General features: G+C 57.5%; 8 protein-coding genes across 8 annotated transcripts; 3 read left to right on the top strand and 5 right to left on the bottom strand.

The window, feature by feature from the left end:
- Positions 1-82: 82 nt before the first annotated feature.
- SPSK_05200 (peptide-N4-(N-acetyl-beta-glucosaminyl)asparagine amidase) lies at positions 83-1,684 on the top strand (the record flags this gene model as incomplete). Its single annotated transcript, XM_016731950.1, has 2 exons — positions 83-699; positions 790-1,684. The coding sequence occupies 2 exons, from the start codon at positions 83-85 to the stop codon at positions 1,682-1,684; spliced, it is 1,512 nt and encodes a 503-aa protein (XP_016583549.1).
- A 1,651-nt stretch (positions 1,685-3,335) lies between these two features.
- On the top strand, positions 3,336-4,673 carry SPSK_05300 (uncharacterized protein; the record flags this gene model as incomplete). The annotated part of the gene is made up of 1 exon (XM_016732050.1): positions 3,336-4,673. One exon carries the CDS (start codon positions 3,336-3,338, stop codon positions 4,671-4,673), a length of 1,338 nt encoding a protein of 445 aa, XP_016583550.1.
- A 491-nt stretch (positions 4,674-5,164) lies between these two features.
- On the bottom strand, positions 5,165-8,833 carry SPSK_04850 (uncharacterized protein; the record flags this gene model as incomplete). Its single annotated transcript, XM_016731612.1, has 3 exons — positions 5,165-5,995; positions 6,047-6,625; positions 6,767-8,833. 3 exons carry the CDS (start codon positions 8,831-8,833, stop codon positions 5,165-5,167), a joined length of 3,477 nt encoding a protein of 1,158 aa, XP_016583551.1.
- Positions 8,834-9,183: 350 nt separating this feature from the next.
- SPSK_05677 (uncharacterized protein) lies at positions 9,184-9,579 on the bottom strand (the record flags this gene model as incomplete). Its single annotated transcript, XM_016732418.1, has 1 exon — positions 9,184-9,579. The coding sequence occupies one exon, from the start codon at positions 9,577-9,579 to the stop codon at positions 9,184-9,186; it is 396 nt and encodes a 131-aa protein (XP_016583552.1).
- A 226-nt stretch (positions 9,580-9,805) lies between these two features.
- On the top strand, positions 9,806-11,208 carry SPSK_05278 (uncharacterized protein; the record flags this gene model as incomplete). Its single annotated transcript, XM_016732028.1, has 2 exons — positions 9,806-10,181; positions 10,280-11,208. 2 exons carry the CDS (start codon positions 9,806-9,808, stop codon positions 11,206-11,208), a joined length of 1,305 nt encoding a protein of 434 aa, XP_016583553.1.
- A 324-nt stretch (positions 11,209-11,532) lies between these two features.
- SPSK_04895 (alpha-glucosidase) lies at positions 11,533-14,706 on the bottom strand (the record flags this gene model as incomplete). Its single annotated transcript, XM_016731655.1, has 1 exon — positions 11,533-14,706. One exon carries the CDS (start codon positions 14,704-14,706, stop codon positions 11,533-11,535), a length of 3,174 nt encoding a protein of 1,057 aa, XP_016583554.1.
- Positions 14,707-18,807: 4,101 nt separating this feature from the next.
- SPSK_05076 (uncharacterized protein) lies at positions 18,808-20,861 on the bottom strand (the record flags this gene model as incomplete). Its single annotated transcript, XM_016731829.1, has 2 exons — positions 18,808-20,314; positions 20,458-20,861. 2 exons carry the CDS (start codon positions 20,859-20,861, stop codon positions 18,808-18,810), a joined length of 1,911 nt encoding a protein of 636 aa, XP_016583555.1.
- A 3,172-nt stretch (positions 20,862-24,033) lies between these two features.
- SPSK_05734 (uncharacterized protein) lies at positions 24,034-24,323 on the bottom strand (the record flags this gene model as incomplete). The annotated part of the gene is made up of 2 exons (XM_016732472.1): positions 24,034-24,117; positions 24,147-24,323. The coding sequence occupies 2 exons, from the start codon at positions 24,321-24,323 to the stop codon at positions 24,034-24,036; spliced, it is 261 nt and encodes an 86-aa protein (XP_016583556.1).
- Positions 24,324-26,256: the final 1,933 nt, after the last annotated feature.

Raw genomic sequence — 26,256 nt, forward strand, 5'->3', positions numbered from 1 at the left:
CTCCCCATAGTCGACAGGCAGCAGCCGTATCCATTTTGTTTCCCTTTCCTCTCAACACACAACCACACACACACACGCCATCATGGCATCTGGCCAAGCACGAACGCCTGCGGGCGTCGACGATGATTTCGGTGAGGAATGGGCTCACGACCTCCGCCTGCGGTTCGAGCAGTTGCTACGCACCCGTCGGTTAAACCACCTGACAGAAGCACGGTCACGTCGGGGCGATTCGCCGTCACCACGCGAGGCCGCCTCCTCCAACAACCTACGTGCGCTCTCCGCAGACCCCTCGTCCCCCGGCCGGCCATCGACCTCGCACGGCGGCGACCGCTTTGCCTCACCCATGGCACACGGCAACGGTGACAGCTTTGCGTCGTCTTCCTCCGCCTCGTCTTCCTCTACTGTTGCCCCGCCCACACCGCCATCCTACTCCTCATTACGCAACCTGCCGATGATCCCGCGCCCACCAAACGACCGCGAACAACAGTTTCGAAGCCTTCTTGTGACACTGTCCACAACACCATTAAAATACGAGAACCCGGGTCTGCTCGACGAGGCGCTGCAGGTGATCCCACTTGACCGGATATACAGCGAGGCCGACGAAGAGTCCCAAGTCTTCCGTGCCGAGGCCGAGAGTATGGGTGACGGCCGTCAACCTGTGTGGGGTTACCAGGACTGTGTTGTTCGTGCTCTATTAAGGTATGATTCCCCCCGGCCCTTGTCGGGCAAGCCACCTGCTTTTCGTTGACCGCTGCCTATTTTTACCAATACTGACTGACCTCTCTCCAGATGGTTTAAGCGGTCCTTCTTTTCCTGGGTCAACAACCCGCCATGTCCCGTCTGCTTCTCTCTCACCGTTGGCCAAGGCAATACACGGCCCACCCCCGAGGAGAGCGCATGCGGTGCCTTGCTTGTCGAATTGTACCGTTGTTCCAACCATGCATGCGGCGCCTACGAGCGCTTCCCGCGGTATAGCGACGTCTGGCGGCTGCTGCAGACGCGCCGAGGTCGCTGTGGCGAGTGGGCCAACTGCTTCAGCATGTTGTGCCGTGCCGTCGGCGCCCGCGTGCGGTGGGTGTGGAATGCGGAGGACCACGTGTGGACTGAGGTGTACTCCGCGCACCAGAAGCGCTGGGTCCACGTGGACGCATGCGAGGAGTCCTGGGACAACCCACGGCTGTACACGGAGGGCTGGGGTAAGAAGATGTCGTACTGCATCGCCTTTTCGATCGACGGCGCCACCGACGTCACCCGGCGCTACGTCCGCAAGAGCGAGTTCTCGCTGGAGCGGACAAAGTGCCCCGAGGCCGTTCTGCTCTACATCATGGCCGAGATCAAGAACCTGCGCCGCACGAACATGAGCAAAGAGGAGCGGTTCCGATTGGAGAAGGAAGACTCGGCCGAGGACCGCCAACTGCGCCAATACGTCGTCAACTCGATCGCCCAGGCCGTCACGCGCCTGGTGCCCGGCTCCGTTGCCGGCCCCAGTGGCGCCAACGGCCAAGGTCGCCCTACAAGCAGCTCGGACGACACCAAGCTGCCCGCTGAGGTCCACGGCCGCCAAAGCGGCAACGCCGAGTGGGTCGCTGCCCGTGGCGAAGCCGGTCGTCGGCAACAGCAGCAGAACCCGCAGCAGCAGCCACCGCACAACCCCCAGGACCCCTCGCACCGTGGCTTCCCGTGATCGACAAGGTCGGCATCGTGAACCCACCACACGCGCGGCATGGACCACGCTCCCATTCCTACGATCGCTTATCTGGCTTGGCTTGCAGTGCGGCGTGAATTGGCCAGTCAGCCATTGTGGCCTGTATATAAACCGCAGCCAAGCTGAGCCAAGCCGAGCCAAGCCAAGCCAAGGCGGATACGGCTGATTGTTTTGGACGCAGAGACCTGCACATAGCCGCACACTCTCTTCGACCCCGCGACCAGGTCACAGGTCTCCAATATTCGTCATACTTTTGGATATTGGTCACATACCAGACTCGGACAGGTTATTGCGACTGCCCGTTTTATATATTACCTGACGCCGAGCGATGCTACAGGCGTCCTCTTTCTGTATCTCTTAATCAACCAGCTAGAATCTTCATGCTGCTGGCGTTGGACGACATGACAACTGTTCATTTGTTTCGACCTTCTCGGAATAAAGCAAGCTCTTTTCTCATTTGTGCCACTGTATTTTTTTTCTTTTGATGCTCTTCTTTTATCATACATTGTCTCTTGTGTCTTTTTTTCGCTTCTTTGTCTCTTCTTGACAAACCAGGGAATGCAACCGGCGCATAGCATTGGAGGACCTATTATATACATCTATGTGCGAGAGCTTTTGTTATTTAGGGAAGGCCCTCTTTGGCGGCATTTTTTCATGACAGGAACGGGACTTTATGGGAACCGGGACACGGTGAGGCATTCTGGACGCCTCATAGGAGGTTTTTAATTTCGTATCTTATTAGTTTACCACAATACCGGTCACTTTGGGCGTGACTGTACAACATACGTGCGACCTGCAACACTGCGACGAACTTGTTTTTAGCAACGGGATCATGGCTGTCGTCTGGTGCTGCAAACGGTCATTGTGTGGCAGCCCATCGGTTGGTCATCGATGGTATACTTTGGCGATCGCTCTTGGTCTTGTTCGTAGCCTCGACAGCCTGTCGTTGGTGGCATGTTGCAAACCACTCAGGGACGGCGGTCACCTGTCATTGGTGGGCCGCATTGCGCCACCTCCAAAGTCGCCCCTTCCGTCCCTGCTTCTCCCCTACCCGCGCTCCTGCACAAGACATATTAGCCGCCGCCAGCAACTGCACCTTTTCTTTTACAGGCCAATTTGGAGTGCCTCAGGCGATGGTATACCTGGCAATACAGCCTATACCCGCCGAGTTTGGCGCCCGCTCCATTGTCGACATCCCCTAATGCTCCCAAAATCTCGCATCAAACGGCCCCCAAAGCCCGAAGAACCCCACGGAAGGTGCCAAAAAGCCCGCAAAAGTGAGTGGACAAGCTACAACCACAGCAAAGAGATAGAGCGACCAGCGAACCCGCAAAAACTAGTCATCCACATACCGACTTTTCTCTGTTTTTCTCGGCTTTTCCTCCTCTTTCCATCCTCCGTCTGCCGGACGCCTAACCACCACCACCTCACTCCAACCTCCCACCCCCGTCATTTTCCCCTCTCCGATCGTTCTGAGATCTGAGACGGGTATTGGTAATTTTGTGAGTCCGCCTGGGACTCTCTTTTCTTTTCGTCTTCCCCGATCTCACCGTCGATCCCTGTTCCTGTCATCGGCTCATCTTCCTCCTCGTCCTCGTCCGCCGTCGCCGCCGCCGCGTCACCACCCACCATGTTTCCCTCGGTTCGCCGTGTGGTGGCGTCATCTTCCGCTGCACCACCGGCGGCCGCTGCCCTCGTGCGGTCCGGCCACTGGTCAGCACCATCGACAGCAGCCTCGGTCGGCCAGATGCAGCCCGGCCAAACAATACACCAGAGCCGCAGCCTGACGCCGCAGCCGTCGCAGCAGCGTCGTTACTCGTCGTCGAAGCCTTCCAGCCCAGACAACGGCTCCAAAGCCCTTCCGGGTGTGCCGTCCACGCCCTCGAACTCGTCCTCTTCTTCCTCCTCGTCGTCGTCGAGCTCCTCCTCCTCCTCGTTCAAGCGCAAACGCAAGGCCAAGCAGGACGCCTCTCGGGCGTCGGTGCAAAAACTGCCCAGCGTGCCCTCGACGCAGCACCTGCCAGTCGAGAGCCTCGCCCTATCGACCTTTTTCTCGCAGCATCGCCCCATCTCCATCACCCACAGTCTGCCCAAGATCGTGTCCGAAGACGCCTTTGCGGCCATCTTTGCGCCCCGCGCCGGCGGCCGCAACAAGTCCTCCGAGGTGATCCGCACGCTGTCGCGTGCCGTCAACGATCTCGAGGGCCCCATGGCCAGCCTGTCTGTGAACGACAACGCCGCCACGACAACGCAACCGGCCCAGCGTGGCTCCCGCGCCCGCCAGGCCAAGGAGCAGGCCCGGTTCGCCCGCCAGCAGCTGCAGCAGCAGCTCGAGGACGACGCGGCCGCCGCGGCCGCCGCCAACGGCGAGAGCAACACTGCCTCGTCGTCCTCACAGCTGGAGTTCAAGAATGCTGACGGCTCGGACGCCGGCATTTACGTGCAGCTCGACACCCTGCAGGGCCAGTTCCTGCCGTTCCAGCCGCCGCCGCCGCCTGTGCCAGAGATGGCGGAGGGGGAAGCCGAGGCCGAGGCCGAGACTGGCGCCGCCGACACTACTTCGTCGCCCCCTGGCACCATCACCTTTGAGCTGGACGGCGGCGAGCTGACGTCGACTGGCAACAGCGCCGCCCCCCTCGATGAGGATGCCGAACCGCGCAGCACCCGTGTGTTCAAGGCCATCCTGACCATCGAGGAGCAGCTCGACGAGAACGGCGAGGTGCGCATTGTTGCCCACTCGCCCCAGATCCTTGAGGAGGGCGCCGAGGAGGCGCTGCCGCGTCCGCGCGGCAGCGGCCTTGTGCGCCGGCACCGCTTGCCGTCGGCGTACCACGACGGCACGTCGGACCTGCCGCGCATGGAGGCCATTAGCGTCAGGCGCCAGAGAAAGCTGCGGATGAAGAAGAAGAAGTACAAGAAGCTGATGAAGCGCACGCGTGTGCTGCGCCGGAAGCTTGACCGCACGTAAGAATGTCGTGTGTTACGGGGAACCGTCAGACACGACCTAGTCTCTTTTCTTTTACCTCTCCTGTCTGTATTATTTTTAGAACCATTGTCTATTTTTATTTGCACATTTTTTCAAAGTCTTTCCAATTGTTCTGTTCCTTTCTTTTTGTGCATCTGCTGTTTGCCTTGCCTTGACGTGCCCCCGCTTCTAGTCTTCTTTTGCCCTGCGTCTCCTGCATCGCGCGCATGATCGCTTGTCGCATCATACACGATAGAAAGGTCCTGGTGGACGTGGATGGAATACCATACATTGCATCATGAAACCAAACAAGAAACACATCTATGTATATAAATCGCCTTAACGTGTAAACGCGGCTGGCATACAGGCCGTTCTTGCCATCAAACTGTGCAAGCCTTTTGGTAGACCCACTTTTCCTAGCCCAGCATTTCTGCCCCCCTTGACCGCCCGGCAGAACATCACTCTCCGCCAAAATTTCTGTAAGAAAGAGCGACCTAGGAAAATTCAAAACAGCTGTGAGGTGAGCCTTCCTGTTTGGCCAGTGGACTTTGTTGCTTCCTTCCCTGTCGACGACATCTGTTCTCAGGAGAATCCTGTCTCCTTTTCTCCTTTTCTCCCTCTCCCTCCCTCCTCCTTTTCTCTTCTTCGTCACAACACACCCAACATCCACAATGTCTCGAAAAGCCGTCGACGCCCGCATCCCGACGCTCATCCGCAATGGCGTCCAGAGCAAGAAGCGCAGCATCTTCGTCGTCGTCGGCGACCGCGCAAAGGACGTGATCGTGCACCTGCACTACATCATGTCCAGCATGGATGTCGCCAGCGGAAGCTCCTCCTCGGCCGGTGTCACGCCCAGGAACAAGTCTGTGCTCTGGGCCTACAAGAAGAAGCTGCTCGACTTTACGAGCCACCGCAAGAAGCGCGAGGCCAAGATCAAGAAGGAGGTCAAGCGCGGTGTTCGCGAGGCCAACACCAACGACCCCTTTGAGCTGTTTGTCACGCTCCATGACATTCGCTATGTCTATTACAAGGAGACCGACAAGATTCTCGGCAACACCTACGGCATGTGCATCCTCCAGGACTTTGAGGCCCTGACCCCCAACATGCTGGCCCGCACCGTCGAGACCGTCGAGGGCGGCGGCTTGGTCGTGCTGCTGCTCAAGAGCATGACCAGTCTGCGCCAACTCTACACCATGACCATGGACGTCCACTCGCGCTACCGCACCGAAGCCCACACCGACGTCGTGCCGCGCTTCAACGAGCGCTTCATCCTGTCGCTCGGCGGCTGCGACGCCTGCCTCGTTATTGACGATGAGCTCAACGTGCTGCCCATATCACAGGGCAAGGAGGTCAAGCCGCTGCCACCCCCGAGCGACGACGACGACGACGACGAGGATGGCAGCGGCGAGGGCGGCTCGCGTTCCGAGAACACACGCAAGCTCGCCGAGCTCAAGGACTCGCTGAGCGACACCCCACCCATCGGCAGCCTTGTGCCCCTCGCCCGCACTCTCGACCAGGCCCAGGCCCTCCTGACCTTCACCGACGCCCTCGCCGAGAAGTCCCTGCAGGGCACTGTGGCGCTGACGGCCGCCCGCGGTCGCGGCAAGTCGGCCGCCATGGGTGTTGCCGTGGCTGCCGCTGTGGCGCACGGCTATGCCAACATCTTCATTACATCGCCCTCCCCCGAGAACCTCAAGACCCTCTTCGACTTTGTCTTCCGCGGCTTCGATGCCCTCGGCTACCTCGACCACGTCGACTACACCATCATCCAGTCCACCAACCCGGACCTCGCCAACAAGCCCGTTGTCCGCGTCAACATCCACCGCAACCACCGCCAGACCATCCAGTACATCCGTCCCCAGGACGCTCACGTTCTGGGCCAGGCCGAGCTGCTGGTCATTGACGAGGCCGCCGCCATCCCGCTGCCGCTTGTGCGCAAGCTCATGGGCCCGTACCTCGTCTTCATGGCGTCCACCATTAACGGGTACGAGGGTACCGGTCGTTCACTGTCGCTCAAGCTGATCAAGCAGCTGCGTGAGCAATCGCGTGGCGGCAGCAGGCCCGCGTCCAAGGACAGCAAGACCGCCGTGGCTGACCGGTCGACGGGCCGCGCCGCCAAGGTGCAAGATCCCTTCGACTACCAGGGCGGTGGCCTCGGTGGGGCGCGGACGTTGCGTGAAATCACACTCTCGGAGCCCATCCGGTACGCCCAGGGCGACGCCGTCGAAAGCTGGCTCAACACCGTGCTGTGTCTCGACGCCAAGTTGCCGCGTGCCCAGGGCGGCAGCCCAGCACCGTCGTCGTGCGAGCTCCTGCAGGTGAACCGCGACACCCTCTTCTCCTTCCACGCCGTGTCCGAGCGCTTCCTCCAGCAAATGGTCGCCCTCTACGTCTCCAGTCACTACAAAAACACGCCCGACGATCTGCAGCTGATGAGCGACGCCCCCGCCCACGAGCTTTTCGTGTTGGTGCCGCCCATCTCCGAGGACAGCAGCCGCCTGCCTGAGCCGCTCTGTGTCATCCAGGTGGCGCTTGAAGGCCGCATCAGCCGCGAGAGCGTGCTCAATGCCCTCAGCCGCGGTACGCGCCCCGCGGGTGACCTGATTCCCTGGCTCGTGAGCCAGCAGTTCCAGGACGACGGCTTTGCGTCGCTGTCCGGCGCACGCATTGTCCGCATCGCCACAAACCCCAACTACGTGCGCAGCGGATACGGGGCGCGCGCTTTGGAGCTGCTGTGCGACCACTACGGCGGCAAGTTTACGAACCTGTCGGAGGCGGACTTGGACACCCTCGAGAACCACGGCGCGTCTGCGACCATGAAGCGCGTGACCGACGCGGAGCTGGCGCAGACCTCGCTGCTCGAAGACGACAATGTCAAGGTGCGCGACATCCAGTCGATGCCGCCGCTGTTTTCGCGCCTGTCTGAGAGCCGGCCGCCCGCACTGGACTACGTTGGTGTCAGCTACGGCCTGACGGGCGAACTGCTCAAGTTTTGGAAGCGCGCCTCGTTTGCACCCGTGTACCTGCGCCAGACGGCCAACGAGCTGACGGGCGAGCACACGTGTGTCATGCTGCGGCCGCTCGAGTCCAGCGCCACGAGCGGCGACGCTTCGTGGCTGGGCGCCTTCTCGCGCGACTTCCACCGGCGCTACCTGTCGCTGCTGTCCTTCCAGTTCCGCGACTTTAGCTCTGTGTTTGCACTGAGCATCAGTGAGGCCGCGCGCATTGGTGCGGCACGCTTCGCCGACCAGGACGACGCTGCCCACGGCGGCGCACCGCCGGCCCTGACCAAGGCCGAACTGGACGCGCTGCTGACGCCGTTTGACCTGAAGCGCTTGGAGTCGTATGCGAACAACATGCTCGACTACCATCTGATTCTCGACCTGGTGCCGACGGTCGCCCACCTGTACTTTACGGGCCGGCTGGGCGCGCCCAAGCTGCCGGGTGTGGCTGCGGCCGCTGCCAATGGCGAGGGGCGCAACACCAAGGCCGGTGTCGAGCTCACGGGTGTCATGCAGGGCATCCTGCTGGGCATCGGTCTGCAGCGCAAGGACATGGACACGGTGTCGGCCGACTTGACGCTGCCCGTCTCGCAGCTGATGGCCATGTTCATCAAGATTCTTCGCAAGGTCACGAGCCACTTTGCCACCATTGTCGCCGCCGCCGTCGAGGCCGAGATGCCGCGCGCAGCACGCGGTCCCCTGGGCGTGTCTCGCGCGGACGCAACGGGTGTGCACGACGACGAGGTGGTGGACGACAAGTTCAAGCCATTGTCTCTGTCGATTGCGGATGAGCTCAACGCCAAGGCCGGCAAGAAGAGCTTGGGTGTTGCAGAGGACGAGGATGAGAATGACGATGACGAGGTGGCCAGCGACGATGAGGACGAGGAAAAGGTGCGCCGGCGCAAGCAGCGCGAGCTGATCAACGCCCTGCCCCTCGACCAGTACGAGGTCGAGGAGGGTGATGTGCCGGGCTGGGAGGAGGCCGAGCGGCAGGTGGCCGCGGCCATGCAGAACGGCGGCGGCACGAAGAAGGGCAGCAGCACGACGGTGAGCATCAAGAGCAGCAAGGCGCCGTCGTCCAAGCGGAAACCGGGCGACACGACGGTGGCCGAGGTGTACGACGAGGCCTTTGGCGAGAAGAAGAAAAAGAAGCGGCGGCATTAGGCGATGCAGGCTGTCCGGGCTCGGCCGGCAGGCCGTCTGCCCACCAGGTGAACGGAGTTGATATTTTGAAACAAAAATCTGCACGGGCATGAGCTTTGTATATATAGACACATAGGCTGCGTTTTGTTTTTGTTATTCTCCAACATTTTCTTCCCGGATAATTGCATTCTTGTTTTTTCGACGTGACATTTGCTGCGGATTTGCAGATACTCTGGACACTTTGCCTTGTTCGTTCCTGCCGTTGTGCTACCCTGTAGTTCTCTCGCTGTCGCTCTTGCCTCGCGATCGCGATCGGAGCAAATCAGAAAAGGGGTAAAATGCGTGCCTGCCATTTTCTCGCAATGTGACTAGCTCTTGCCGTAAAGGGAAGCTTTTTTATTAGTCGACCGAAGTCTCCGTCTCCACTGTGTCCATTCTTTCTGAACTGCGGGCTTGTAAAGTTTAATTAGGGGGAAGGTATGTTGGAGCCACTGCAACGCGCGACTTCCGCGCCAATCCCCGGTTCGTGGTGAGCGGCGGCAGGAACGCTCTCTTCGCCGTACTCTTCCTTTCCTGGACATCACGTCCTTGTTTTTCTTTTCGTTTTGTCTCTCTTTCTTCTCCCTCGTTTTCGTTGCTTTGCGTTCGTCACGTTTGTCCCTCCCTCTCGGCCTCTCCTTGTTGCTTTCCCCAGCTGCGTCGATACCAGTTCGCGCTCGCTGAGCTTCGTTGCACCACTCGTTCATTGCAGCAGCTCTGCGCATCTTGCGGGTTTCTTCCCCAGTCGCTTTTTCAAGCACGTCCCTTCGTTTTCCAGCATCATCGCGTACGACGTGTACGATATACCACTTGCGTCGACTTTGACGCGTCTTGTTCTTTTGCGTTTTGCGGCCTGCTTCGAAACGCGTGCCCAATCGCTATTCTCTGTTTACACTACATCATTCTCTACATCCGACGCTTTCTTCAACAATCGACATCTCGAACGCCAAAATGCCTTCATATCGCCGTCTTTTGGCGGCCATGCTGGCTGCGGCCAGCGCCGTCCATGCCTCTCCAGCGCCGGTCCCGGCTCCTGCTGCTGATACCACGACAGCCCCGCTGGCACCCACCAACGCCTGGGTGTCGGTCGACAGCAACGGCACACCCAAGACCATCACGCCCCTCCTGACGACAATCAGCGGCACGCCCACCGTGCTCTCGGCCAAGCCCACTGTCAGCGGCACGGCCTCCTCCACCGAACAGCCCGAGGCCACGGCCACCAACGGCGCCGGCTCGTTCCCCGTGTGCAACAATGCCAACGGCGACCTCGCGCCATTCTGCGCGCCGTCCAACGGCACCACCCTGAACCCAGGCATCACATACTACGGTACGTTGCGTATAGTGAGCTTGCACATAGAAAAACCATAGACGGCAGGATACAGGAAAATGTGGCTCATCTGGCAAACATGGCTAACACCCCATCAGTCACCTGGGACCCCAGCTTTTTCTCGGCCATGCCCAACACGACCGTCATTATTACAGGCAACTTCTTCAACGACACCACGGGCGCCATCACTACACAGGCCTTTTCGTCCGGCACCCTTGCGGCCGGCTGGTCGTTTTACGCGTGGGACGTGGAGAAGTCGTTGCTCTCCGGTGCCACCTCGGCAGGTGTCAACATTCGGATCTCGATGGCCTACCTGTCCACGGGCAACAACAGCACGCACGTTGCCGGCCCCGTCGTCACCGTGGCCAACCCGCAGCCGTACCGCCAGAAGCCGGCCGAGGCGCCGTCGGGGATGGCCCTCTACATTGGTCTGCCGTGCATTCTGGGCTTCGTTGCCCTGATGCTGATTGGCACGTGCATCTGGAACCACCGCACGCGCCGCATCGGCCTTGGCAACGTCATGGGCCGCTCGCGGTTTGGCAAGCTGGGCGAGCTCGGGCAATCCAAGGGCTATGGTGTGCGCAAGTCGAGGCGCCAGCGTGTCGGCGCCGTCAACCTGGACAGCAAGGACGCGATTGACCTGCAGAACCGCGAAGCACGCAAGAATGGCAGCGGCAGCGGCGGCAACCGCGGCAACGACGACGGCAACGACGACGGCTACGACGACTTTGGCATGTCGTGGTCCAACACCAATGTTGGTGGCCGTGGGCCGTCGTCGCCCTATGCCGATGCGCCGCGTGGAGCGCCCGCCGGTGGACCGCCCACGCTGACGCTTTCGGGTGACCATTGGTCGGCGCCCCAGCGGCCCCGCCGCGACAGCGATCTTGGCAGCCTGGCTGGCACGCCGACGGACGAGCGGTTCGATGACGCCAACCGGCCGCGGGCCAACAACGACAGCGGCAGTACCGGCAACGCCTTCCGGGACGAGCTGCGGCGGCAGAAGCAGCAGCAGGACAATCTTCTCTGAGACATGAAAGATGTTGCTTGCATTGTAGTTCGGTTCTTGAGGGACAAAAACGCAAGGAACAATGGGACCAAGCAAATGCACGTTCTCCGTTCATATTGCCTATTTTACGACCGAAATAAATATGAAATCTATTTAAAGATGAGCTGGCATGCAACGGAACGACTTTGTTTAGACTAAAGCATTAGGAAGGAGTGTCCAAAACCGTGCGAACCAAGGAAAGAAAGTCGAGCATAACCGTTCCAACGAAAGGAGGTTCATTAGGTGAAAAATTCGTTGCTACTCCATCTCAGCCAAAATCCTAGACTGGACGTCTTCGCCGACGCCCTATGCCCAGGACAGGTTCCACTTGCCGTCCCAGATACCTGCACTGGTGCTGTCCTGCAGGCCAGTGACCTGCAGGAGCTGCGTGCTCTTGCCGTAGGTCCACTGGGTGTTCTTGAGGGCAGTGCCATTCCACGAGACGTTGGATGGTTGGCAGGCCACACCCATGATGGTGACGTTGGCCAGAGCAGGGGCGCTGCCACTGCCACTGCTGCTGCCGCTCGAGGTGTAGTTACCAGTGGACGTCGCCGTCAGCTGGCCCGACGATGCCGCAAAGTGCACCCAGGTCGTTGCGTTGGGGTGCACGCTCTCGCCGTCGTCGAGGTACAGCTTGCCCACCGCGCCGCCCTTGGCGTCTAGGGCAACCAGTAGGTTCCAATCGTTGGCGCGTGATTCGGCAGTCGTCATGCCGGGCTTCTGCATGGGCAGGACGTGGCCACCGCGGACAAAGACGGGAATGTGGCCAAGGGGCGCGTCGATGGTGACATTGTTGCCAGGCGCCACCCAAGACGAATTGACGGCGGTCTGGTTGTACCAGTCGTACCAGAGCGTGTCCGAAGCCGAACCGGAAGAGCTGCCGGAGCTGCCGGAGCCGCTGCTCGAACCGCCCGGGAACACGCCATTCACCGTCGTTGCGCCCTGCTCGAGACACGGTGTGACCAGCAGGGCCGGGCCCAGCATGAACTGGAGATCGGCACTGGCCAGCCAGGGCTCGGTGGGGAACTCCCAGGCCAGGGCCCGCATGACTGGGGCGCCGGTGTCGTGGGCGTCGGCAAAGAGCGTATACATGTACGGCAGCAGGCTGTAGCGGATGGCCATGGCAGTCCGCGAGGCGTCGGCGACCGCGGCCCACACATAGGGTTCCTGTGAAATGGCGCTCAGGGTGTTGTGGTTGCGGTAAAAGGGGAAGAAGGCAGACAGCTGCATCCAGCGGGCGCACAGCTCCATGTCGGAGTTGCCGTTGAAACCGCAGGTGTCGACGCCGAACATGGGGACCCCAAAGACGGAGAAAGAGAGCGCCTGGGCGATGGAAAAGACCATGTAGGCCCACAAGCTGGTGTTGTCGCCGCCCCAGTGGCCAGCCCATTTACCAGAGCCGGCAAACGTCGAGCGTCCGATGATGAAGGGCCGCTTGCCGGGGAAGACGGACAGCAGGGCATTGTAGGTGGCATTCAGAATCTGGTGGCCGTAGAGGTTGTGGGTGTCGTACTCGAGCACGCCGCCGTGGTGCGTCGCGTTGGGGCTGACGGCATGCACAGCCAAGTCGCCCTGGACGTTGTTGATGACGTAGGGCGGGTAATTGACGTTGCGGGTGCCGGGCGTCGCCGTTGTGCGGAGGTACGTGGTGCTCGTCGACGGCGAGGCGGGCGTCGAGGTGGCCGCAGCCTGCGACGACGCGACAGACGACGCCGACGACGCCTCTGTGCTGTTGGTGATGTTGAAGCCCTCGGGAAACTGGGTGATGAGGTTGTTGGGCTCGCCGGGCAGCAGGAAGCTGGGGTGGACGGGGTTGAGCGTCAGGTTGTTGCTGCCGCAGGAGCCGACGCAAAACGACGAGACCTCGGACATGTCGATCCAGATGCCGTCAAAGGACACGTTCTTGTGCCAGTTGACGACCTCGTTGGTCCACCAGCCAAAGGCGCCGGAGCCGTTGAGCACAGCGCCGATCCAGTCGGGGAAGACGGTGTAGCCCGGCCAGACCTGGCCAATGTAGAGCGAGCCATTGGGGTTGAGCAGAAAGGCGTCGGCAGCGACGCCGCGGTCGAAGACGGGGTAGGCGTCGCTCTTGTTGCTGGGGTTGGGCACGTAGATGGCCGAGTCCACAATGGGGACGTAGTGCTGGCCATTGGTGTGCAGGCGGCGGAGGAAGTCGGCGCCCTCGGCATAGCCGAAGCGCGTCTGGTCGTTGTCAAAGTCGCGGTACTGGTTCATGTAGTCAATGTCCGTCCAGATGGTCTCGAGCGGGATGTCGGCGGCCTTGAAGTTGTCGACGACGCCCTGCAGGACGGTCCAGTTCTCGTAGCCCCAGCGGCTCTGGTGGTAGCCAAAGGCAAAGTACTGCTGCAGGGCAGGAAGACCGACGGTGGTCTGCTGGTAGGACTGCATGACGTCGGGGGCAGAGGGGCCGGCGTAAAAGTACAGGTCGATCTCGCCGCCGAGCGCACGCCAGGTGATGTTGGACTCGCGCAGGAGCACCTCCTGGGGATGGGCATTGCGGAGGAAGACGCCATGTGTGTAGGACTCGTACGCGGTCGGCGACGAGCTGCAACCGGCCGTGGCGTTGGCAGCGTACTTGCCGGTGGCTTTGTCAAAGTAGCGCGTATCCAGGTAGAATGGGTGGCTGCCATAAATGTTTCCGTCAATGGGGTCGCCCGCATCGGCGGCAAATATAGTGCGCGTCAGGTTGTTGCCGAGACGGAAACCGTGGATCACCTCGCCGAGGCCGTATAGGTTGTAGTTCTCGGGCAGGGGCGAGACAAACTCGATAAACTGGTCCTCGTACACAAGCTTCGTGCCGTTGGTCGAGAAGAGAACGTCGCCCGTGGAGATGCGGGTGAGGGCGAAGCCAAACGTGGGCGAGTTGGACCAGCTGAATGCCAGGTCCGACTGCGTCAGCGAGCCGCCGGCAGCTGCATCCCCGGAAGCTGCGTGGTGTCTCACGGCTCTGGACGACGTTGCGGCCGGCGGTGAGTAGGTCCCGGACGGTGTGGGCACCAGCACTTCGGGCAGCTCGAACCAGGAGGCATTCTGGGCACCAATGTAGCGCGGCGCAATGTTGACACGCACACGGTCGACGGCCTGCAGCTCGAGCGTCAGCACCAGGTGCTCGACGTCGTTGCCGTACACGTGGCAGGGCTCGCCGGCGAGGTCCAGGTAGGCGGAAAAGGTAGCACCAACGCCCGAAGCGGTGGTGTTGGCATCGCGGCCGTGGCTGTCGTGGTGGTGACCACCGCTCGAGGTCACGGCCGTTGCAATGTAGCCAGGGCACACAGCCTGCGGGTCGATGGCCTCAGGGTCGTTGATCCAGGGCAGCAAGTTCTGGCCGACATCGGCTGACTCGGGGACAGTGAACTGGGCTCTGACGGCCGAGCTCGTGGCCGTGGCCGTACTATCGGAGGCACAGAGGCCCGCAGCCACCCACCAAGCACCGGCCAGCACGGTGGACGTAGCGACCATGTTCGTAGCCCGCGAGGATGTTGGGCTGTGAAGCTCCTCAAAAGGACACCAAAATTCCGGGGGATCGGAAGACAGTAAACACAGACGCAGTGTCTCGATCGTGTCTCAGTAGGGTTCAAGCGCAACGAGCGTGCAACAATGAGGAACACGGCTGAGGAGGCAGTAGGGGTTTATAGGAAGAGGGCTATATAGGAGGTCAACGAGAGCTCAGGAAAGCTCAAAAGAGCTCAAAAAGAGGTCAAAAAGCGATCAAAGACGTAAAGACGTCATACGAGAGCTTGCCAGTTGCTGGACGCCCCGGCATTGCTAAACAAAACACCGGAAGGCGGGGCAATCGGCCCGCCTCTGTCGGTGGCGGCGGGACAGAGCCTGCAGTCGTCGTCGCCACCAAAGTGCACGGCACATGGCACAAAGTGATCGATGAAGATCGACATAAGCCGAACTACGCCAGAGGTACAAACGGGCGTTCGTTGGACAGCCATCCCAACTCTGGGCACTAGGTGTTGGCAGCCGGTAATGTCGCACGACGTGTGTGGTACACGTTTCTTTGTTCGTTGCTGTTCTTTGTTGTTATTGTCGTCGTCGACCTTGTTGTTATTGTTGTTGTTGTTGTCCGGCGACAGATGACGACATGTACTTTGGGGCAGTTCTGGCTGCGGCGAGATGTGGGACAACCCCCTGCATTCTTGCCCGTTTTTTTACAACGGCAGGTGCTTCCACGCCTCTTTCCCACGGCGACTCCTTTCTGTTTTCTACTTGTTTTTAGTCCATTTTGCTTTATTTGTTGTGCCTGTAGCTCTTTCCCATCACGCTTGGTCGGATTTTGCTTCGGCAAGAACGATGAGCAACGAATAGCACGGCATGGGGAAAGAGCCAGGCTGTGAAGTGCTCCTTCCTTGATGTGGTCCTTCCATGACGAACCATCTGTTCTCGCGTTGTGAGCTTGCCGAGAATAGGAAGGAAACAAAAAATAGAAAAAAGTAAAGCGAAAATAACAGCGAAAACATGCTTATACAAAAGTGGTGATAACAGCCTACTGGGCGGCTGTTAATACATTCCAGTATTGTGCATGGACCACGACATGCGAATACACCCTGCGACTCTACGACATTGCCCGTCGACAACCCGGGCACGTGGCATTTGATGTGCTTCTTGCCGTGTCTCACAAGTGATCGCAACGGATGAGACGAAAATCTCCTGTGAGATGGGTGTATGAGCCGCGTGGCATGAGAGAAACAAATACGGCATGCAAAAGTCATGTTTGTGATGATCTTGAGGATGTCGGCGGCCATGGAACCCAAAGACTCGTCCGACTGTGTTTTGGCAGATCGTCGGAGAGAGCAATGCACCAATAACAGGCGCTTCATTTCTCTGAGAAGCGTTGGCGAATAAGATACCTTCAAGCTGCGTTTGGGTTGACAGAAGATCGGCAGTCGCTGGTACTCCGCGCATGCGGAGCGACTTCGAATCTGCTTCGCCGGGGTCTCCGCAGTGGGCTCCGACAATCAGCGGAGCCGGACCACTGCTTTTAAGACAGCTGAAGGAGACAAGCCTGGTGTTATTGACTTTCCCCGATCCCCAGAAACGAAGCGCCAGCCGAGACGAACAGGGCCGAGACGAACAGGACGGAGCCGACGATGGGACGCACACTCGCAGGACTGCCCATGCAAAGCAAGTAAAACGGGCATCCTCGATACGTTATTTTGAAAAGGACCGTACTCCGTCTTGGTCTTGACAAAGGACGCTATATTTGTTACGGCGCAGGGAAACAAGGAGCAAGAAAAAGAACACAACGGGCCGATGAGAAAGAGGGGGTGGTACTGGCTGCCAGGTGAGCATGGGGACCTGCGAGGATCCACTCACATTTTTGGATGATTTTCCCCAGACGCACTACTTCAGTAGCTTCGGATTGGGTGTGGTTGGTGTGCTCCAGTCTGGGGAACAAAGACTTTCAAAGGGACGAAATAATTGTGCAAAGTAGTGGACAGCGGACAAGCGCCAACGACGTCTACATGGCAACTGGGCGGGACAATGGTCAATTCGATGCGAGTGCCGCATAATTGGCCATTAGAAATAAACACTAGTGTGGTGTGTCTCAATCGTGTCTCCATCGCCGTGGACGGTGTGCTGCAGCCGCGTAGCGAGCGGGCGTGCGTCGGCCCTATCCTGATTTCTCATCGTCTACTTCCTGGTCTCACGTCCCCAGACCTTCCTATCCCCGCGTTTTCACTGTTGATAATTCTTCTGCGTTGATTTTGCCGGGAAAGGACGACTAGATAATAAGGCTGGTGGAACCGTAGAACTGTGGTGAAGCTCATGCGATGATCGTGGTGCTCCTCGCTAGGTGAAGCCTCGGCCGCTTGCCTCGATGCACCGCATAAGCATAACAATAGGACCGATGGGCACAGCAGGAGTGTCATCGTTCCTCGCCAAGGCATGGCCCAGTATGACGGACCTGACAGTCAAAACGAGAAGAGCCGACGTGCAGCACACCGTGGCCGTTTGTCGGCTTTAATTCTGCTGGCCATGCCAGGGGACGAAAGGCGCATTAACCTTATGGAGGTAACTCGGTCGTGTGTCCATACAATGTAGAAAAACAGTCACGAAAAGACAGCGAGGAAGGTTGGGAAAAGTGCTAAAACAAGCCCTGTTCGGGGAAAGCGCCGGTCGATATGCGATGCATGGTGATGGGCTGGGAATGCGGAACATGGGTCACAAAGGGCCGTTTCGGGAGGGTGAGTAAAGGTATAGAGCCGCGGCCTTTGTTACTCCCGGGGAGGAGATGTCGGCGGTCGGTCGACATAGGAACGGAGAGATGGCCATGCACCGAGTACATACTGCCTATCGTCATGCAAGAGAGGCATTGCAAAGGGAAAAAAGGCTGCACTGGGGGTGGCCGATTTCTCCATCCTGTCCCGTTCACTCCAACCTCCTGTTCCCTTCGGGGATTTGCTCGCAGTCTTTCTTCATGGCAGTCCTGTCGTTGGACGAACACAAGGCCCATGCCCTGCTAGTGTGCACTTCCGAAAGGGCGGAACAGCTGTGCAAGCGACGAGTGGCCTGTGACGATCATACTTTCTCCGTGGATCGGTTCGTACAGAAAACAGTCGTGGTCGTAGACGGTGACATCTGTAATAAAACCGGCAATTAACTGGCACTCACCACCTCACCGAGACGGTGCCGTTCTAAGCGCACGTTCCCCGGCGCGACTTTCGGCTGAAATCACCAGATGTTGTCGAAACGGGCCTGGCTTTATGAATTAAATGCTGCATGACGTTGAAACAAACGTATTATCATCATTCAATGTGACAATGAATAGTAATGATGGTATGAGAGAGTATTTCTGCGTGTTTGTGTGTGCGTGTGCGTGCGTATGAAAGGACAATGAGGTATCCACAACAATTGAAAAAGATATATGCCAAACGAAAGCAATAGACGCTTTTCGTGAATGGTAGTGGGGAAAGCCTCCACCAGTTGTAGACAGTCGTGGTTGCACGTAAGTATGGATCGCGGTCGGGCAAGAGCAAGCTTTGACACAAAATAAATTGATGAAAATAGTAGTAATATTGTCCTCCAGTTCTCCTGACTGTGTCCCCTGGTAAATAGAACTCCTTTTGAGATTGATCATAAAAACTCCAACGCTAGCAATACCCAACAGAGACAATTAAGACATAAGGAAATAATAAGTAAGGTAAGAGAGGCTTGTCCTGGAAAGGCAGTAGCTACTATATAAAAGAAGGGGGAATATAATATAGTATATGTTGGTAGGGGAAACGAGTGGGTATGTCGATTCGGTAGGCCGAACAAAAATTAATAAGAAGGCGTAACCAAAAAAAAAAAATGAAAAAGAGAAATAACCAAAATGGAAAGAGCGCAGAAAGGTATCGAATTCCCCTTTTGTGTTCGCCGGTGCCGATAAAACCCAGATGTGACGTATGAGGACGCAAAGTAAGAAAGCAGGAGCAGCAGCAACAACATGCCTTGTCGTTCGTAGGAACTGACAAAGTAGTAGGGTATAATGAAATGCAAAACAGTGTGTCGTAAACGTTCAGGAAGAGCCAGGAGCGGATTCGGCAATGCTATATCACGCTCTTTTCTTCATTAATAAGACAAGTCAACATGGGCCATGGTGGCCAGCATCTTGTCAGCATCAGACGAAGATGATGACGACACGGCTGTTGTTGAGGATGTACTTGTGCTGATCGTATCGGAGCGTTCTGTTGCTGTTGGTGCCGGCGTATTCGGTGGCGGGCGGCGGTGTGGGTTGTTTTGCCGGTAGGCGGGAACGGGGGTGGCGGGGATATTCGGTTGCATGGATGCAGTGTTTGCTGCCATCGACGTCGGTCCTCCTGCTGCTGCGTGGGGTGTGTATTGCGGCGGCGCGTCGCCGTGGTCGTCGCCGCCGTGGCCAGTCTGGCTGCCATTTGCGTCATCGGTCATCTCCTCGGGTGGAATGCCACTTTCCGAGAAGCCAAAGTCACGCATCTGCTGGAAGCTCCAACTGGGCTCAAACGACTTGCTCTGCCACGCCTTGGGCACCCGCTCGTACATCTCGTCAATCTGCTCGAGGCTGATCTTGCTGGTCTCGTACACCATAAAGTACACAAAGGCAATGGCGACAATGCAGAAAGAGCCCCAGACAAAGAAGACGCGGGAGCCGAGCTGGGCGGAGCCCTGGCCATCACCAGCCAAAAACGGCGACCCGTAGGCAATGGCAAAGTTGAGAATCCAGTTGGCCGCAGTCGACATGGACATGGACTTGGCGCGGACCTTGAGAGGGTAGATCTCGGACGTGACAACCCAGGCCACGGGGCCCCAGGATGCAGCAAAGAAGAAGATGTAGATGGCCACAAAGATGACCAAAATCTGCATCGACGTCTGGGCCATGTCCGATGGCGCGGCCGTAGCAAAGGAGGCGACGATCAGCTGGCTGACGGCCATTCCGGCGGCGCCGATCATGAGCAGGTTACGACGACCCCAGGACTCGACCACAAACAGGCCGGGGATGGTGGAGACGGAATTGACGACGTTGATGATCAGCGATACGGTAAAGGCGTTGCCCAGGCCAGCCTGGCGGAAAAAGCTGGTGCCATAGTACATGATGAAGTTGATGCCCGTCAGCTGCTGCAGAGTTTGCAGGATGCAGCCGGTCAGTGTGCGGCGGCCCAGGTGGGGGGAGCCAAAGAAGGCGTCACGGTATGTGTCCGGGCCAAGGGCCAGCTCGTACTCGTGGTTGGCAATGATCTCGGCCAGCTCTTCGATAAGGGCCGGATGGGTGATGTCGAGGCGCCGCAGCCGGCTCAGCGACAATGCGGCGGCTTCCTTCTGACCACGCTTCACGAGGTAGCGTGGGGTCTCGGGGAGGACAAGCAGGTCCAGAGTCAAGACGCAGGCCCATGTCAGCTGCAGGCCCATGGGGATGCGGTAGGCTGCGGATCCATTCAACTTGTAGGTCAAGATGTTGACAATGGAGGCAGCGAGGAGGCCGATTGTGATAAAGAGTTGGTAAGCACAAACAAGGGTACCACGAATCCACTTGGGTGCCATCTCAGACTGGTAGAGCGGCACGAGAACCGATATGGTTCCGACGCCGACGCCCGCAAAGAATCTGCACAGTATTAGATGTTGGTCATGACTTGGCGGGACGAGGTAGACAGGATCACGGCGAGCTTGGGCAATGCACGGAGAGCATAAAAAGGACAGGAGAGAACAGGGAGACAACAACAATGGCAGAGAGAGAACACAACGCACCTTCCGACGAGTAATGTCGGGATGTTCGTCGAGCAAATCTGGAAAATAGCGCCAAAGACGAAGACGCCGACGGACGCGATCATGGATCTGCGGCGGCCAAAGTAGTCGCCACTGGGGGCGGCCAACAGAGCGCCGACGACGGTGCCGACACTGAGCATGGCGACGATGATGGCTTGTTGGCTGACGGGTAATGGCGGTGGTGTTGAATCGGGCGTGCGCTGTACGCTGCCATCGCCCGCGAACTGGTAGAGAAAGGATTCCATGGCAAGAATGCCGTTGACGGAGCCGGTGTCGTATCCGAAGAGGAGGCCGCCGGTTGCGACGAAGAACCCGACCATGATTGCCTGCGCAGAGGAGCCGGCAATGTTGTCGGGCTTTCGCCAACCCATGGCGAAGATCGCCATGGCGAAGGGACACGCCGTGGAGGGGCGCGTTGGTGAGAACCGGTGACACCGTATCAGTCGTGTCGTCGGGCAGGTGTTCCGGACGTGGCGACAGGGCCGGAAAACGAGACGAAACCGGCTACAATGGTCGCTGGGATCGTGCGGGTGGCAGACGCAAGGTGCGGCGCGTGCAGATCCGCATTGAAGGGGATGATAAAAACTCCAGGACCGTCAAAGATAGTCAAGTCGTCGAGACGGTCGTCGAGATGGTCGTCGAGAGTCGTCGTCCGCGTCAAAAGAGCGTCGTCCAGTTCCGTCAGGGTCGGAAACAAAGAGTGGCACGGGTTCGGTCGTGCGAGGTAGTCGTCGACAGGACGTCAACAGGTCGTCAACAGGTCGTCAATTCAATCGTCGTCAATTACTTGCGTCGTCGGGTGGGTTCAAAGTCGACAGATCGAAAATCGTGTCGTGTCGAGGCCAAAATTTGCATGACAAAAAGTCGGTTTCCTTTCGATGCGTCTTTCCGTTTCGTAGGGCGTCGTCGTTTTCCAGTACGTCTGCGTCGTCACTGTCACTTGTCCGCTCGAGAAAGTGCGGAAGAGACAAGGCGAGTAACGTTGTGACAAGAATCGTGAGATGTTCTTTGGCGACAGGCAAAGGGCGGGCGTTGCTGCCGATCGTTGCGAGTTTGATTGCCGGAAAAAAAGAGGGAGTCGGAAAAAGACGTAAAGCGAAAGCAGGGCGAGACAGCCAGAGGCTAGGACATTGCGAATGGTGCGTACGGTTTGAAGAATGGACATACAAGTCTGATCTGTTCTCTGAATAAAAATCAACAGCCAACAGAACGAGGTCAAAATGTGCCAAAAGAACAGGGAGTGAGAGGAAAGAGAGGTGGATGCCGGACGTGAGAAAAGTGGAAGGGGTGTGGCAGTTTGTAGAAAAGAAGTCGAGGGTCCGTAGAAGTGAAGGAGACGGGGCAAGAGGAGAAGGAGCGGATGGGTCTGGGACTGACTCTGTGACTGGGACAGGAAGACTGGGGAAGGAGCGAGGAGGTGACTTTCAACAGGCACAAAGTGGTAAGGAACAAACGACACCACCCAGGCGTGAGGAAAGAGCGACTGGGGGGGCAGGGGGAAGGGAAGGGAAAGGGAGCAGAGAAGGCAGGAGCGACAGTAGCAGGAGGGCAGTGACACCGATGAAAATGAGGAGAGGAAAAGACGAGGGAGGGAATCGAACGCCAGGGCCTGCACTCCGCTTTTTCTGGCGAATGGGGAGGGCAGTGCCCAGAGACGAAGGGGCCGGTGGAAGAAGAAAAGAAAAAGACTGGCAAATTCTGGTTAAGTGGTAGTCTGCTATTCTGTGGGTGGTTCGGGGAAGGTGCCACGGTGCGTGCAGTTTGTGGGCGGTTATGGGTGTGTGGGTAATCAGAAAGTGGGGCCAGGGAGGGAAGAGGAGAAGCGACGACGCCACGACAAAGGCCCAAGACACCAAGACATAAAGAGACCAAACAGGAAACTTCAGACAGACCACGGGCTTTGCCTGCCTCGAGCTGCCTGAAAAAGTGAGACGGGAGGAAATGCAGAGGGAAATGCAAAGGGAAAGAACGAGGGAATTCATAAAAGACCAGGACGAGGGGGGCAAGAAGCGCAAAAGGGTGTCAGGAAGCCAGGAAGGAGCGGACTAGGGGGGCTGGTTGGTAGATACTGTGGCAGATACTCAGTAGACATTGCAGGGGCAGCGGTTTGCCACTAAGCAAAGCCACTGAAGCAGCGAGTCGCAGATGTTCTGCGCAAGTTCGTAGAAGGACTCAAGGGATTTGGTACTGGGTACAAGCGTGCGAGGCGTCGTGCGCCGCTTGGCCCTCTTTGGCGTGGCAGCGCCCTGACCCTTGGCGTGTTGACCCGGTCTTTCCCCCAGACAAATGGCCCAAGCAGCCAATATAAGATTTTTTGTTTTTTCTGGCATTAAGTTTAATTCATGGACATGGGGACGAGCCAACGCTGCCCTGCCACCGCTGTTTACCAAAGGGCAGGTACTTTGCATTTGTACCCGGTACCTCCTTCCTGCTTTGTCCGTCCTGAACTGAGGAGAAAGGGTGGGTCGAAACGCGGTTCCATTGGTTCGTCGGTCTCGTGCGGACCCACAAAACTACATCCGCTTTCTCTCATCTCTCTGCCCTTTTCTTATTTGTTTCTTTCTTTTAGTTGTCGGCCTGCGTCGTCTTTAAGCTGCTGACCCAACGCCAATCGAGCACGCGGAGCGTACAGCGAAAATGCACACGCACGAGAAAGGGATGGGAAAGTAATCAATTGGCGGCGTGGGAAGTCGATTTACTGATATGTTGGCAGGACTCGACGGTGATTCTGAAGACAAGCGAGGTCGCAGGAACCTGTTGACGACCTCACAGCACCTCCTGCCAGCACTCGAATTGGGTGCGCTGGTGTATTCCTTGCTTGTATCAAATACGAGACGGCGTCAGATTTCCCCAGCACAAGTTCACGGGGTGCCAACACGTTTTCGACAACGGGCAGCAGCCATCTCTGGTCCTTTCTCGTTCTCGCCGGCCTGTTTGCCCCGAGTTCTTAAGTGGTCTTGGTATTCCTGGGGGGAGGCGTCTTGTCCGTCTTGTCTGTGACTGCAGTGTTCTTGGGGTTATTTGTCGTGTCTTGGTTTTCTTGAGCCTGCCTGCCTCATCCGACAGTCAACTTACGACGTGCGACACGGTCCAATATTATGGCACCGCCCCTGTTGTGTCTCTCCATCTTCTCATTCGAACGTACTGTTCCAGTGTATTCGTGCAACCGTGTCCGCCTGTGTGCCTTGTCTCTTTCGCTTTTCTTCGGCCATAGTTTCCCGGGCTTTTCTTGTCCTCGATGCCTCGTGCCTCGCATTTCTTCATTTACCCGCCCCCTACGTACGGGAATTCGTGCGACAAGAGCAGCCTTTTGGAGCATGTACGGGGGCTTGCTCTTCTTGGCTCTGTGTCTCAACCGCCAAGCGTGTCGTGGTACCGTTCCCTTTTCCCTCACTCAACGGAGCAAAGACCACCTCAACTTGTCGGATGTCTCAAGGTCAGTTCCTTCGTTTCTTTCGGAGTTTCTATTCGGCGTCTTTGTATTTCTCTTTCAGTTTGTCACATTCTCTTGAGCTCCCCTCGCTCCCCGCCCCTCGCCCTCACTGCTCTTCAAGACAACTACACGTTGGCTGCATTCCGTTCCGCAGGGCCATGAATCCGCGCAGCCAGACTGCGCACGGGGCCTAAAAATGGGTGGGCGAACTGTGACTTGATTGCCGTCCAGAAAATACCTGTTTCTTCAGGTCCTGCAGCTTGGCCAGTGTCGCCGTCCAGGCGAGGAAGCTCCCAGGGCTGACCACCCGTTCGTGCCAGTGCAACGCTGGAGGCTGTTGATCTTGTGTCGCTCCGTGGTACGGCGCAATTCTTTTCAGCCAGTGACCTGCGCCGACAAGCCCACTTTCTAGCATCCTCGTCCAATCCTCGTGTGTTCCTGCAAATCGCAAATGTGGACAAGGGACGAGGCGGGGGGTCAGACGGAAGAGCAGAGACAAAAACGAGCGGGCGGGATGCAGAGTGCACCGACCTTTTGAATATAAAAATAAACGAAATCAAATCTGTCAAATTCCAGGGTCACGTCGAAGCTGGGAGACTGGGCCATACTTCGTAAGGGGGGAACAGTCATAACGAGGGTAATATGGATGTTGAGCAATATGTACGACATATCTCGGTTTGGTTTGGCAGTCCTGAGCAGGCCCAGGATGAACGTTGAAAGGTACAAAGGTACAAGGTACAATGGTACAAGGTACAAAGGTACTTCCAAGACTGTCGACGGCCCCTTCCCCCTCTTTTCGCATTTCTCACCTGCTGCTGGCTGCAGCCGCTCTTGACTTGGCCCATGCGCTAGGGCTGAAAATGGAGTAGCGTGTTCCCACCCGCTAGCGTCAAGCGTCCGTTCTCCTCTAATTTTACCCTTGGGAAAGTGAAATAACTCGTGAAGTTGGAAAAGGGAAGAGCGAATGAGGCCACATGAAGTTCAATGACTCGAGGCCTCTGGATCAAGTGTACAGGAGTATCTGGATGTTTTCGTCCTGCCTTGCGTTATTGGTACAATACAGTCACAACACAACATTTATTGTTGTGCGATACTGCTCGATCGACCGCTAAATAAACGTGACAGCACCGCTTGGTCTAGTCACGTTGATGTATCTTACTTTTGCTAGTCGCCGTTGAAAAGTAAACACGCTGAAATCGCGTATTGTTTAAACTCGAGGCCGCTGTCAAACAGACTTTGCAAAGTGGCCAATCTGCTGGTGTCCCAACCTTTGCACAGATCAAGAGATTCACTTCAGCACGGGTCCTGGGCTCATCAAGCGGCCCTACAGCGTGCCGATCACAGCGCAGCATCCCTGGGCAAAGAGCAGGTTGCGACGGGCCACGTTGTCGGTGGCTCGGATTGCATCGTTGCGCGCGCTGGTCCCTTCCGTCTTCAGCAATCTCTGGATCGCTGGATCTTTACGAGTTTAATGGTTGGGGTCGGACGATGGCCGTTGAATTGGTCATTCCGGTGCATAGCAGCGCGTCATTCGGTCATTGTTGCGACGTTCTGAATGCCAGAGACTTGACACGCGTGGATCGAAAATAATGGGTTCGCGTTCGTGTCGACAACGTTTTATTTCGTAGATTGCTCTGGAATCACACCAATGCTACAACGAACCAGCAGCCCGGACACTTGCCGCCGCTCTTTCATGTCAATGTCATAAAAGAAGTCTCCACAAGGCAGGCGTTGGATCGTACGTCGTAGAAAACACAAAAACTACGACGGCCAGACAGTGAACATCCTCTTCAGTGGGTCTGACCAGAGCAAAAAGTGTGACCAGGGAAGAGGCTGGAGTTTGGACGGGGCGAGGCAATTCATAGCACAATATCGTCCCTGTACGGCGTGCTCGGCAATGCTTTGCAAAGGACAGAACGGCAAGTATCAAAATAGCTTCTGATGGCCCCATAATGCTCGAAAACGAACGAAAGGGGACTCGCAAACGAAGCCAAAGAAAAAAAAAGGAGAAAACGGCTTGCAAAACAGAAACAAGTCGAGGCCCACTGTCTTTCCATCTTCTCTTCACTGCAGCCATACGCACGACCTTTGGCCGTTTCGTTTTTGACGGACGGCTTGCCCAGAATGTGACAGTAATCTCCACCAATATTCCCTATATTTGACCATCTGCGGGCTGAAACCGAGGGACTGAGTGAGGCCAGCAAAGAAACAGAGGCACAGCACGTGTGAGGTACAGCAACAGACGAGAAGCACGACGGCCCTCCTTGGATAACTGGTACTTTGCAGGAAGGACTACTCTGTTGAAACAGAAAGCTAGAAACACACAGTACTTTGTACGTCGGTTTAGT

Source organism: Sporothrix schenckii (genome assembly GCF_000961545.1).
Source record: "Sporothrix schenckii 1099-18 chromosome Unknown Cont49, whole genome shotgun sequence".
Classification (NCBI taxonomy): domain Eukaryota; kingdom Fungi; phylum Ascomycota; class Sordariomycetes; order Ophiostomatales; family Ophiostomataceae; genus Sporothrix; species Sporothrix schenckii.